This window comes from Acanthochromis polyacanthus, chromosome 19 (assembly GCF_021347895.1).
Source record: "Acanthochromis polyacanthus isolate Apoly-LR-REF ecotype Palm Island chromosome 19, KAUST_Apoly_ChrSc, whole genome shotgun sequence".
NCBI classification, from domain to species: Eukaryota; Metazoa; Chordata; class Actinopteri; family Pomacentridae; genus Acanthochromis; species Acanthochromis polyacanthus.
In genome coordinates, this window is record NC_067131.1 from 7,082,152 (window position 1) to 7,095,686 (window position 13,535).

The 13,535-nt window shown below is 37.9% G+C and overlaps 1 protein-coding gene across 4 annotated transcripts in view; it reads right to left on the bottom strand.

Moving 5' to 3' along the window:
• Window positions 1-3,089: 3,089 nt before the first annotated feature.
• Window positions 3,090-13,535, bottom strand: part of ptprea (protein tyrosine phosphatase receptor type Ea) — a 73,009-nt gene continuing 62,563 nt past the window's right edge. For all 4 annotated transcript variants that reach the window (XM_022194173.2, XM_022194171.2, XM_022194172.2 and 1 more), the window contains 11 exons: window positions 12,972-13,091; window positions 11,731-11,894; window positions 11,278-11,413; window positions 11,011-11,160; window positions 8,992-9,085; window positions 8,687-8,763; window positions 8,428-8,562; window positions 8,074-8,199; window positions 6,454-6,605; window positions 5,070-5,205; window positions 3,090-4,918 (listed from right to left, as the gene is read on the bottom strand). In XM_022194173.2, coding sequence (XP_022049865.1) covers window positions 4,844-4,918; window positions 5,070-5,205; window positions 6,454-6,605; window positions 8,074-8,199; window positions 8,428-8,562; window positions 8,687-8,763; window positions 8,992-9,085; window positions 11,011-11,160; window positions 11,278-11,413; window positions 11,731-11,894; window positions 12,972-13,091 — 1,365 coding nt within the window. In that variant the 3' untranslated portion in view covers window positions 3,090-4,843. The remainder of the gene's footprint in view (window positions 4,919-5,069; window positions 5,206-6,453; window positions 6,606-8,073; window positions 8,200-8,427; window positions 8,563-8,686; window positions 8,764-8,991; window positions 9,086-11,010; window positions 11,161-11,277; window positions 11,414-11,730; window positions 11,895-12,971; window positions 13,092-13,535) is intronic.

Sequence of the window (13,535 nt, forward strand, 5' to 3'; positions counted from 1 at the left end):
TTTGCGGTTTCAAATTGTTACTGTGTTCAGAAAATGGTGAAGAAGAATGTTTCGGACAAAGTGAGCAAGTGAAAAGACTTTGTTTGACATACACATACCAAGTATAATCAGAAATTAGTTTCCTAAGCCACAGATGAAAGCATTTCAGCGATGAGGTCACAGCTCCGGCCACCCTGCAACTTAATGGCTCATGTTCCATATTATATTAGAAAGAAAATGGAAAGCATTGTGAATGACAAAATAGAATTAGTGAGGGGTCAATCCAAATAAGAGAGTCAGTTAGGGTTAATACATAATTCATGTGACCTCCCCACTCGTCCCGACCCTTTTTCTGTGCTGCAACTCCTCCCGCTGTGGAGTGTTACCATGGCGCTGGGTCCCTGAGGAAGTGGAAATTGTCAACAAAGAGACTTTTTGTCAGTCTGGTTTTTCTGCCAGATGAGAAACACGATTGTTCGGTAAAAATAGCTCAATTCTACTCCTCCCCCGTTATTGACTGGTGACAATCAAAGCTTGTGCTATGTAAGCGCACACGTGCATTTGACAGCTGATCAATTTTTTTTCTCTTTTGTGTTCATTAATCATGCGACACGTCAAAAAGAGGAAGTTTTTTTTGCCTGATTTGTGCTTTTGCTGCTGATGTCTTAGTTTCTGTAGAGACGTCATAACTGCATCTATGTCAAACTATTGATTTCAAGGAACATGATTCTTTGTTTTCTAGAAAACCAAACCACTTTGCACAAGATAGTTGAGGTTAGTACTTGAATATTTCTTTAAACTGGTAATAAGAGCTCACTCTTGGGTATCTAAAAATGCTGATTATTTTTTTTGAACCACTCCAAACAGGGAGGAGATCTTGCGAGGCCATGTGAAAGTTTGTGAGAAAATTTTCTCAGCACAATTACAGCTAAATCACTGCTTTGGTTCCATATCTATAATTTGAGTCACAGTACGTGACGTGGAGTAAATCACCATCATTAGAGCATCTTCGACATTAGTCTGTGGGTTACATCACTGCAGTAGTGTCACCTTTTGGCTGTTATCTTAGCTTTGGTATCATGCCATTAGAGAAACTGGCATTCTACTGCTGGAAGAATATTTCCTTTAATTGAAACACTTTCTCATTTACATATAGATTGAGGTGCACTGCCCCCTGTTGGCTTAAACCATTAGATCACATAAATAGCGTACTATTGTCTGCCTGCTGATTGGAGGTGTGATTTTTTTTTATTTTTTTTATGGGTGTGTAAATAGAAGACATACTACTTAAAATATATTCAATGTTGTGACTGCATCATTTGTTTTTTTTCAGTGTTTTTTTTGTATTACACCCACATATATGTGTGTCCATGTGCATCCATTTTAAACTGAATAGCCTTTACTTCTTCATGCATCCACTTTATTGTACTTAATTATTTCCATATTGTCATCCTCTTGCTTGGTAAAAGAGAATAAAAACTGCACAATATATATAAATTTCAACGATTTTTTAAAGTTTTACGCAGAGTTAACTTTTTGCTGGCATACAGACCAATTATATAGACAATTAATAACCTGATTTACAGTGTGAATTCATTTTGTAACTTCTTATTGGGAAGTCGGTCATGTTATTTTAAACTATGTACGTTTTTAGTCATAAATTTTCGATACAAGGAATCTGATGAAATCAACTTGTGTTTTAGTTTGTGGTAGACATAATTCAGTTTTATTGACCTTTTCTATGAGACTATTATTGACCAAATTTTGAATTTGAACAGGATTGAGGAACGTGTCAGTTGCTGCTTTAATTTAGAATATTAAGCAGAAGACTTTAAAGTACTAATTTTGTTGAAGTTTCTGATCCAGCCGATGGTCTCATATGAATATAATGTATATACAGAGTTGCAAACAACTATCTACTATTAGATATATTGAAGTAATTGTGTCCTTTTTAGGGCAGGTATGGCATCCATCTGTTTGTGTTGTGATCTGAGCTTTTCTGTCTGATCACATGTCCGTGTTCATGCATGTGAGTCCCTCCCTTTGAAACTGTTGGCCCTCATGCTGCACTGGAAAAGCAAATGCACAGTTTAGCATTTAGCCGATGTCCTATGACTGCAAAGAATTAGTATTTTATGACATTTTGCTATTGTATGTGCACTAGTTTAATTTCAGGCCAGTCGGGATAACACTAGTCAAATTGACAGCAACTGTAACCATTTTGTTCTATTTTACAGTGCTGGCATGGGGTAATGGTTCTGACTAGTTTATTTTTTGTTGCCTCTCATGTACACAATTGCTGATTGTAAGTGAAAGTGATGGCAATTGGAGCAAATGTGCTGTTTGTTTTGCTCTGACATGCTTGTTCTCCAATGACCTCCTGAGGCTCTGAAAGGTTTCTTACAGATCCTTTAAGATATTTATGTCTAGCGAGATGCTCTGGTTGTTACTTCATGCATATCAGCTGATTAAAATGTGGTTTTAGAAGCAATAGGCTTCAGTTCTCATTGGAAATCCAGCTTTATTTTATTTTCCAATTCATCTGATACAATTACTGCATTATTTAATTAGCCAATTAGCAAAAAAAAGCTATTTTAATTGTCACAGTCATTTACTAGCAACATACAGAGAGAGTAAATGTCAGTATAGTGGCTTTTATAATGCTTTTTTGGTAGCAAACAGAATATCATAAGGTTTTGGACTATCGGTTTGAAAATGATAACACATGGAGACATCAGCTTTGGTTTTGGAAAACTGATGGCCATTTTTCCCGTTTTTCTTTCTAAACCTTAGAGATAAAATATAAACCTACTGGAAGATTAACTGACAATGAAAAAGTTAAGTCTCAGTGCCAATCTACAGCTACAGTAACCAGCTTTTCTCAATACTCTGTTCTGGTTAGACTGTCATACTGAGTTCAAATGTGTTACAAAGAGTTGCAGTAAATTCTTCACATGTATCGTATCCCACTGAGAACACCCTGCTGCTACTGACAAAGCTTATATCTACAGTGGCTTGAACTTTCCCTCGTGTCTCCCCCAGAGTTGAAATGACACATAAGCTGTTGTTGCAAACGCAAGCAAAGACATCAGAGGAATACACCCAAAGCATTTTCATTTTTGGATGAATTTAATATTGCAACTTGCATTTCAAAGACACTGAAAGTCCAAAAAGGGATAGACCAACCAGAGAGAGCAAAGAGCTGCAGTTTGAACAGACCCTCTTGGATATTCTCAAAAAGGACGGCATGGACAGAAAAGGAGTCATGGGAAAATAGACTCGGCTTGTTTTGTTAGGTCTGTTTCTTCTTGTGCTGCACCTCACATCTCCCACAGACAGATACATGTAACGCACAAAATATGACCAATCACTTGACAGTTCTTTGCTGCTCAGCGACTTCCACAATGTTAGCACTTTGTCATGTAGTATTTACATACAGCATCAACAAAATTAATCAACGTTGGAGTACCAGATGGGTCAGAGTTACTACCTCAGAAGAAATGCACAGAAAAGCTGCTTAACATTCAGATACTTTCCAAAGAATGAAGCTACCACTAGAGATCTTTATTTGAAACATTCTGGATCCTCTTTTTTTTCTACCACTGTGGTAAAACAAACCATATTCTAAAACAAAACGGAACTCAACATTGATAGTATGGGGTGTTTTTATTTTTTGTTTCTCTGGGGTTAAGCAGGCACTGAAGCACCACATTTGTGTATTGCGGTTTTTGCCATTACAGGACTCGGGACTAATATAATGCTTTTATTACTTTCCTGTGTGTTAACTGCATTGCAAAATCGACTCTACTGCATTTGGTGATCACACTTCACCTTTTCTCAGATCACATTTCTTCACTCTGCCTTCACCTTATCATTGTTCTTCTATTTCGCGTCTTAAAAAAGTACATATGGCACTAATTTGTGAAAAATTTCTCATCTACGATACAAATAAAGCAATAAACATAGTCTTCAATATTACAGGTTCTTGGCAAAAGGCTTAGTTATGTGCTTTTTAATGTGCAGTCATTTTAGCAAATACTTTTTGCTGTCTACAGACAAAAGGCAGACTGTAGTACATCCATGTTAAATGCATTTGCATACCACTTTTTGAGGTACAAAAGCAGTTTAATGGTCGTTCATGACTCTGTGATACGTCCAACCGTGAAACTTCTGCCTGAATCCTTATTGATAATTAACCCCATTATCATCACCTCAGCCTTTGCTGCATAACTTCGCGCTATCTGCAAATACGGCTGAAACGATTCATTCTTTTTTTCTGACAATATTTCCATTGGAAAGAGTATCACATTCGGGATGGGCATGTAGCTTGAGGACAATGAAAAATAGTTTCAATATCGCCTCTAATCTCAGAAGTCATCAATAAATGAAAGAATGTATGTTTACAATTAACACCAACAAAATAAACCAAAATGAAATCTTAACATTCCCGTCATGTTCTCCAAGCACAAGAGAGGAATGTCATTGTCAATACATAAATACATTTACAATAACTACAACTTTTAAAAATATTATGTGGTCAATTCAAAATAACACTTAGATAAACATTTAAAGTACAATATTATACAACAAAACTGAAATCAGAGACCAACTTTGAAACAACACTTCATGACAAAGTAATTATCATACATGTTGTGAAATATACATTATTAATCTAGCCTTTTTTTCCATTTACAATTTTCATCCACTGACATACCGTATATTACAGCGAGAAAGGAGCTTGAGTTAATGGTAGGACAAGTGCATAGCAAAATAGAAGATCATTTGACCAAGTTAAGGAAACACATAAAACTGACAAACCTGCTTTAGAAAACAACATTAAAAACCGTGTTTAAGGCAAATCTCATCATTTAAAATTGGCATAGTCTGAGAAAATGTCGACAAAGTCTTGTACCACCCTGTAGCAGAAGTCATATTGTTCCTGGGGGGGGGGGACAAGACGGACAAATTAGATTATAGCCTGTAATATCCACAACAGTCCAAATATGGCGAAAAATGCATAAAATTAAAGTACATTTGTGTAACCGTTTTGCACTTTAGATCATTTCTGACCCATTTCTACCGATACTTACCACAGTTTGGACCATATGGGGCCTCTGCATACGTAAACTCTTCACAGTTTGGAACACGTCCAGCAGCCCTTCTGCCTTGACCCGCTCCAAGATATTGCTCAGTGCAATGAACGTACCTGTTCGCCCTGCACCAGCGCTGCAGCACACAAAAACAAACACTCTCAGAAGTTCAGTCAAGTAGGACCAGTTTTGGCAAGTTTGTATGCAAAACACGACAGCGGAGAACAAAGATGCAGCAACAGAAATGCAGTATATAAAATAAGTACACCACTGTGTAATGTCACTCCAATGTCAAATGTGTCAACTCAATGATCGCATCACTTCTAAGCTGAACAGTAAAATTTTGCTCTTATGTAAAAATAAAAGCTAACAGTTCAGATTTATATTAAGAAAAATACAGGCGCCACAGAAGGATTTGAATTCAACAAAAATTAAAACATTGTTCATTACTGAGATTAAAATCTTTCATTTTTCAACACTTTGTATGTCCACCTGTATTCCTGAATGATGGACTCAGTCCTTCTTGGCATTAAGGATACCAGTGTTGCACAAATTTCTGAAAAGATGTTAATATACTTTAAAGACACGCTTTTAAGCTGCTCTTTGCTGAAGGGGTATTGCTGCTTTTTCTCTTTAAGAAAATTCCCACTCCCAATTCTGTGCTTTACTGTTGGGATTATGTATTCACTGTGATGGTCGTGGACAGAAACTGGACACCAACTGAGCCAAGCAAATTCATCTTAGTCACATTTGATAAAATAATGTGCTCCCATTATTGTTCAGGCTTCTTTCCATGTTTTTGCTTAGCAAAGATTGTTGAAGTTTGGTGTCGATTTGCAAGCAAAGGCTTTGTTCTTTGACTCCATGAACAGTCTTATGCAATGTTTTTGCACTGTCTGAGCTGCCATAGAACTCTAATTTCAACTGATAATGGCTCATTCTGTACTTCCTGATGACTGTAGCAAATGTGTTTTGACAGATTTTTAGTTGGTCACAGATTTTCCTGCATCCTTTTCCATCTCACAGCCAGATTTTTCAATTTTTTTTCTACCAAATCTTTCCCATCCAGAGCCATGATGCAGCCATGAAATTTGTGGTGTTGACAAGTTATTGTGTAACCATGTTCATGCAGTTATGCTGCTTGGAAATTGCAGCCGTACTCCACATTGTTTCGAATAGTGATCACAGGTGTAGGAATTTCTACTTTAGGGCCTGTATTTCAACTCAGTCTTTTCAAAGTTTTGGTTTTTGATTGTTCATGACAGAAAACGCAACTTAAAAATAGTTGATAATCATTAATTGTCAATTCAAAGACATTCCACAGGGGTGTACTCCTGTTGCATGCTGAATAAAAGTTGGATTTGGAGAACAGTTTGACACCCACCTGCAGTGTACGACGATGGGATGGTTCCCAGACTGCTGCTGCTGTCTTTGCACTGAGGCGATGATGTCGATCATGCCTTTTCCCTCGGCCGGGATGCCAATCTCCGGCCAGCCGTGGAAGTGGAAGTGCCTGATCACCCTCGTCTGCTTCTCCTTCGAGAGGAAATGCACAGGCAGATGAGAGATCATAATACCTCTCAAATATGATTTATTAGAAGTCTATGAAAGCATAATGGCAGGTGCGATGTCAGTGCAGGTTAAGTGTGCAGTAGATGAATGGTGAATGGGTGCTTCTGTGGGAGGCAGGAATGCACTTGTAAGCCTCAGAGAGGTGATGTGGATCGAATGTAATGAAATATATGAGATGGGAGGCTCACACTTGATAACCCTAAACACTTTCTGCCTACCACATTTCCTCCTGCAGTCAGGAGAGCTTTATGTATTCACTTGGGGTTTTGCTCTGTTCTAAGACCGTTATGTTAGATCCTGTGTAGCTCTGCAAAGATCCAGAATTGCTTTTAACATTCATGAAACGCTAATGAGGTTTTGCATTTGACTATGTTCAGGAATTAGATTTAAACCAGCAGAGCAGAACTTTTGTCTCCCCCTTCTGGCAATAAGAGTAATTACACATTATTGGCACATGTCTATGACGTATGCCTCGTGGTCAGACACTTCAGTTTGAAATCCTTTGCCCGAAAACCGAGTTACATTTCTATCTGGAGCATCACTTTACTTGGACGCTTTCTAGATTTTTCCCATCACCATACTCCATGTCTGTTGCCACGGTTACTCCCCGCTTCAGCTTTAATGAATCATTGCTAGTTAATGTAAAACAATTTGCTAGCGCAGCAATGTTGCCTCAGGTACCAGATTTAAAACTCCAATGCACAGAAAGACTTATGTGGCACTAAAAATGCTTTAACAGCATTGTGAGAAGTGATTTGGCTTGATGTAACAGATATCGATTTACATGTAAAAGTCCTGCACTCTGGCTTCATGAAAAACATGTTTCACTCTGTGTTTCTTCTTTGTTTCATTGTGGGAGCCTGTAACCGTTTAAGTAAAATAGAGATTTGTATTTTTCTTCTTCACTGCCCTTTAATCATGTCATGACTGCCAGATTAATGTTGTGACCCTTAGAGTGTGTGTAAACCCTGGACTGGACTAAACTACATATAGTAAACTAGTTCCATCATGACTTGGTTAATGGAAAATTGATTAATGACAATCTTAGAAAGCAATATTTAAAAACGGTGACCATTTTTTGTTACTGTACAATTGTATTACTGATTCATACATCATTTCTTAAGCACTGTGAACAGAAAATATCTAGACAAATGAAATTATTATTAGGTTTGATACTCAGATATGCATTTTTTCTAACACTTTTGTATGCAGAACTTCTCCTTGTGGATTCTTCTTTTACAATTCCTTGACGAAAAAATATATTTCTCTGATTTATCAAACTGGTTTAATTTGAATGTTTAGTTTAACTAAAATGCTCAAAGGAATAATATCAAGAGGGCCACTAAATGCCTTTTTGTCCTGCTGGATGTTAATGAGGCTATAAGGCAGCGGTACATTTGACTGCGTGATAGTGAAAGGCTCATTTGCTTACCGGGACAAAGGTGAGTACCAAGTCTCGTAGACTAAAGGTTTCACACAAAGTGTCTCCTTTCAGCTCTACTGTGTAATCTCCATAGGTGACTGAGTCCTCTGTGGGCCAGTATTGGCAACATTTGTCCTGCAACAACGACGACAAGTACTTATTTACTGCCAGCAATAAGCATCTTAATATATAAAATGTTGATATCTTAAAAGATATTAAATACTGCACAAACGTGATAGAAAAGTGCAGTTGTGTGCCAAAGGCAAGAAATCAGAGTGAAATGTTATACGTTGCACTGTTACTGTGCTTATTAAAGCCATAGATCACACCTTGCTTGCAGGGAGGATCCCTGTCGTGGCTTACCTGCTCCCTCTCCTGGAGCTCAGTGAGCATGACAATGGAGTGACATTTCCACTCCCACACCATTCTCCAGAAATCCTCCACCGTGTGCTGCAGAGGTCCCTGTGTGGCAATGAAGTAGTCCTTCTGTCTGTATCCCTGAATCACAGCAAGAAAATACAGAAGTTCAGGTTCACAAATACAATTATGTGCATGAATAGGACACTTGAAGACGACTGCAGAAATGTGAGATCAATGACATCAGGAGATAGAATGTGCTTACATCTATAAAAGACGCATTGATGTAATCCGTGAACTCTTGACCTCTTCTCATGGAGAGGATAACTCGGTTGAAGTCATCTGAAACAGAAAAAAAAAAAAAAAGTAGATTAGAGCAGTTCATGAACCTGTTCAGAGTATAAAAGTGACTCACTGAGTAAAGTTAGACTGCAGAGCTTAGAGTTAGAAAAACGTCTTCATATTCGAAACATAGTTCCAGGCAATGTAATCTGGAGCGCAAAATTTGCCATGAGCTGATAAATGGGACAAGCATCTAATTAATTTTGTATGCTTTTCCTTCTCTCTTACATGGAATAATTTGCAGGACTCTGTTCTTCTTCATGTTGGCAGGCAGGTTCCCCGTTCTCATGTTCTCCTTCATTATTCGCATGTTGGTCAGTTTCTAAATGGAAATCAAGCAGACAAAGTTAAAATCGTACAAATGTTCATTGTCTTTTTGCTTACAAATAGAAGACACACTGTTGATTATAAATCACACTTGCACAGTATTTGCAGATAAAAGTTACCACTGGACAGATATATTGCTTTAGAGAGAAGGATGAGGTTATTTTATCAAGACTTGAGATTCTGGCATCTTCCTCAGTTCAGTTTCCACTCTGTGTTGTCATGACGCCTGTTTTCTAACTTAACTGGGTCAGTCTGAATCATCTGAGATAAGCAGCGCTGCTCCACCATCTCAGATTTTGTTCAGAGTTTAGTTATTTGTTACCCAGAAGTAGGTGCAGCAAAATGTGTTTTCAGACATCGGAATTTTTGTAATTTCACCCTCGAAAATTGTCTTACACGGGAAGCTATTTTTAGGGTTCAATATTTCCAGAAATATAACTCCCATGGCCATGAAATCTGGCCAGAATTTTCACATGTGGGTGGTACTAGAGCCCCAGAAAGCACCCAATAAAGTGTGTATATATATATATATGTGTGTATCTATATTTCCATAAAAACACAGTTTTTGATTACCTTTTATATATTGTACAAATGATTCATTATAATTTTACAATATGGCCAATAGATCAAGCCAGGTTCCACTTTTTTGCTACTTTGACATTCCAACATGGTAATGTGGACCCATTCTTTGGACCACAAAAACTATACAGCATACAAACCTAATTTTTTTTTATTTTATATACAAAGTTACAAGTTGACTCCAAGTTTTCTTCATGTTGAAATTTAACAGCATATATATACAGTTTCTTGTATTAGAAATAATTCATTTTTTGTGATGAATGGTTGCAAAGCAAGTCTGCATGTTTAGCTCATTTTATCAACAAGGTGCTTCAGATATGTGTCTGTAATTTCATGTAGGTACATGTTACTTTGAGTCTGATGTGCATGGAGCCCCACAAGGATCATGGTAAGATTTTTTTTTTTTCCATTTGCATTTCCTCACAGTAGATTTTGCTCTCCTTTATATTCACATGAATTGTCGACGTGTTGATCCAGACCAGTTGTAATATACTGCCTGTTTAAAGAAGCACTCCAGATCCTACAGAGATCATGCAACATTGCATTTATTGCTCGGCATTCTCTTTAACAGTCTGATCTCTGACAGCATCCAGCTGCCGGTTGTGAGCACAGCTGCAGCTGCTTATTGTTCGGACTTCAGCTGCTGCTGTGGCTCAATCTGCGGCGCTACGGACGCGTCCAGCTGTTCCTATTTGACCCAGCCGTGCTCATTTGACAGATGCTTATTTGAAAGTTCAAGAATTACAGTAGCTTTAAAACGATGCTCATCAAGCAAACCTGTCACAACACACACAACTTTAAACATCTTGAACAAAGACTAGCAGCTGGATACTGTTGGAACACGGCCTTTTGAAACGCATTAAGTAAAGTGTTACACTTTTAGCAGTATCTGCAGAGTTTTTCCTTAAGAAGGCAGTGTATTAGAACTGGCCTGGCCTGTGCAGCATATTGGGAGGAAACACACAATGTATTGAGAGAAAATGTGAGTAATCCCCAAAAAATTCCCAGTTTGACCTTCAGGGGGCTTCATTGAGGGTTTTCTTTAGGAGCTATTTGCCCTACATAGATTAGTGTAAGTTCAGTTGCTGTGCAAACCTGTCCAAGACTATAAACTAAAAGTATGTTGCAGCTATGTTTGCTACACATCTTCTCCTCTCTTTTTTCACATGGTTATCGCTGGCATAAATGTGACTATATTTAATAGATTGGGGAAAAAGAATAAAACTAAAATCTAAATGCAGTCTTGTAGTGCATTTCTGAAAATAAACTATTTTTGGGACAGCTTGGTATTTATCGGCTTGATGTTGGATGTGATATTTCATGCAGAATATGATGACCGACCTTAAATTCCTCCTCCAGGCCAACCCGATCCCCGTTAGCAAAGGTGTTGTGCAGTTTGTGCAGATGTCCTTCCAGAGACGACACGTCCAGCTCCGTGTCTCCATAGAGGTAGTATTCAAGCAGGGCCTGGTAGATGAATGAGTACTGCATCTGAGGTGAGAAAACGCACAAACAGATGAACGCACGCAATACGCTTGGGCACATTTGCAGCTGATTAAAGGCAACAATAATTCACACAACGTCATGCGGCTGCCATCTCCAACTCACATCTGTCTGGATGAGCTGTGAGCGCTGTTCCCGTATCTTGGAGACGAAGCCAAACACATCAACTTTCTGCTCTGCGTGCATCATGTCAATCATGGCGTCTATTACAATGAAGGTTCCCGTCCTCCCTACACCGGCGCTGGAGACACAACACAAACCACACACTGATGAGACCACAATCCTCAGCTGACACTCCGATGTTAAAAAACAACAACAGGAGGGAAACAAAGGGACATCTGTGCTTGTAAACACACGCATTGCTAGTCACTCCAAATGTTTCCAGCTTGCACAGCCCCCAGACACAAAAAGGAAATTTTTGAGGGTAAATATTTTTTTGTATCGCCATAGAAATAAATGAGGTAATAAAAGCCATTAAAAGTTCATTCATGAGCACTGGAATGTCTGTATCCAAGTAAACAACAAGATGATGCACGCAGAGCTCCGGCTTTCTGGTACCTGCAGTGGACCACGATCGGCCCAGCGAAAGATGGATTCACTGTCTTGACCTTTTTGAGGAACTTGAGCATGCCGATAGGGGAGAACGGGACTCCAAAGTCAGGCCAGCTGGTGAAGTGGAGCTGGGTGACCAGACGGGGAGTCTTAGCAGCATCACTGGCTTGCTGTAGGATTAAATTATAATCAGTATATATACACTGGAAAAAATGCCCCTCTCAAAACAATAAAAATAAATTTATTTCAAGCAACTTTTACCCTAAAATATGTGAAAAATCTGCCAATAGAAGTCAAAAATAGCTTGGTAAGATTTCTTGAAAAAAGATATGATATTTAGAATACTGAGTTCTTAAAATTAGCTGGGAAAACTTATTTTAAGCTGTATTTTACCAGGATTGTCAAGCTTAGGTGTCTTAACCCTCCTGTTGTCTTCATTGATGGCACCAAAAAATACTGTTTCCTTGTCTGAAAAAAACCCAAAAATTCAGCAAAAAATTTCCCAAATTTATAAAAATTTGCAAAATCTTCAGGAAAATTCATTAAAAGGTTTATTTTAAAAAAATCGCCAAATTTGGCAAGAAATAAAAATTTTAAAAAGCAAAAAATGAAAATTTTAAAATTTTTCTAAAAATGAATAGAAATTTTCCAAAAATCCTATAAATATCTAAAGTGATTACATATATATCAGTAAAAATTTCTAATAATAATCAGAAAAAAATCAACCAAAATCCAGCGAATTTTGCTGGATTTTTTTTCCTGTGTTTTTAAAGAAACATTTTTTTTTTAACATTTCTTTTTTTCCATCAAAAATTTCCCCCAAAATTTTGAAAATGTGGAAGTTTTTACTGTGAAATTTCCCCCCCCACACACACACATTTTCAAACTTTTAAACTGGTCAATTTGACATGCAGGATGACAGGAGGGTTAAGACGAGATAGTTTCAAGATTGTTTGACTTCACAAGATATTTAAGATATGTTGTCTTGAAATAAGTCCCTCCATCTTGCTGAAATGTCACTTGTTATGTAATGGATCTTAAATCAAGTGGGATGAGACCTTTTGACGAAAAATAAGACAAATAGACTTGGTAAGATTTTGAGTTTTTGCAGTGTAGAAACGGAAAATTGCGACATAGACACAAACAGATGCAAAAAAAAAAACATCTCTATAATAAGTTAAGTCAGAAAGGGTGCCAAATTTCAAAGAAAAAGGTAATCAACTTTTCACAATTGCAATAAAACTTACATATTGTACACAGAACTTGCGTATGGTGTAGTCCACCAGGACAGTGAAGTCTTCGACTGCCACCCTCACATTCCCATATGTCCAACAGCCCTGATCCGGCCAGTACTGGTAACACTTGTCCTGCAGGGAGACAATAGCATCATCTTTAAAAGCAGCTGTTCCTCCTCAACATATTCAAGGACTCTCCTTTAGCTCACACGCATGACTTCAGCAAAAGTGAGCTTTAATAAAGGACCCACAAGCTTCAATTTCACAGCCAGTCAGTCCAGATTAGTAGAAGTGATGGAGGTGAAACCACTCAATATCTAACTTGGCTGGGTGATTATGATGCCGCCTTGGAGGACTTTATTACACATTACGTAGCCATTGATTTTGAAGCCATCCACGCGCTGATTTAAATCTTTGCCAATTCTCTCCTTATTGATCGTTTTAGCCGTTTTTTCCGCTCTCTCTGTTCAGTGGAGGAGCTCCAGTTCGCAATATAAATGATACAATTATAGAATAAAAACAGATGTCAGAGGAGGGATTACAGGTGTGACATGAATTGTTGAAATTATACACCTC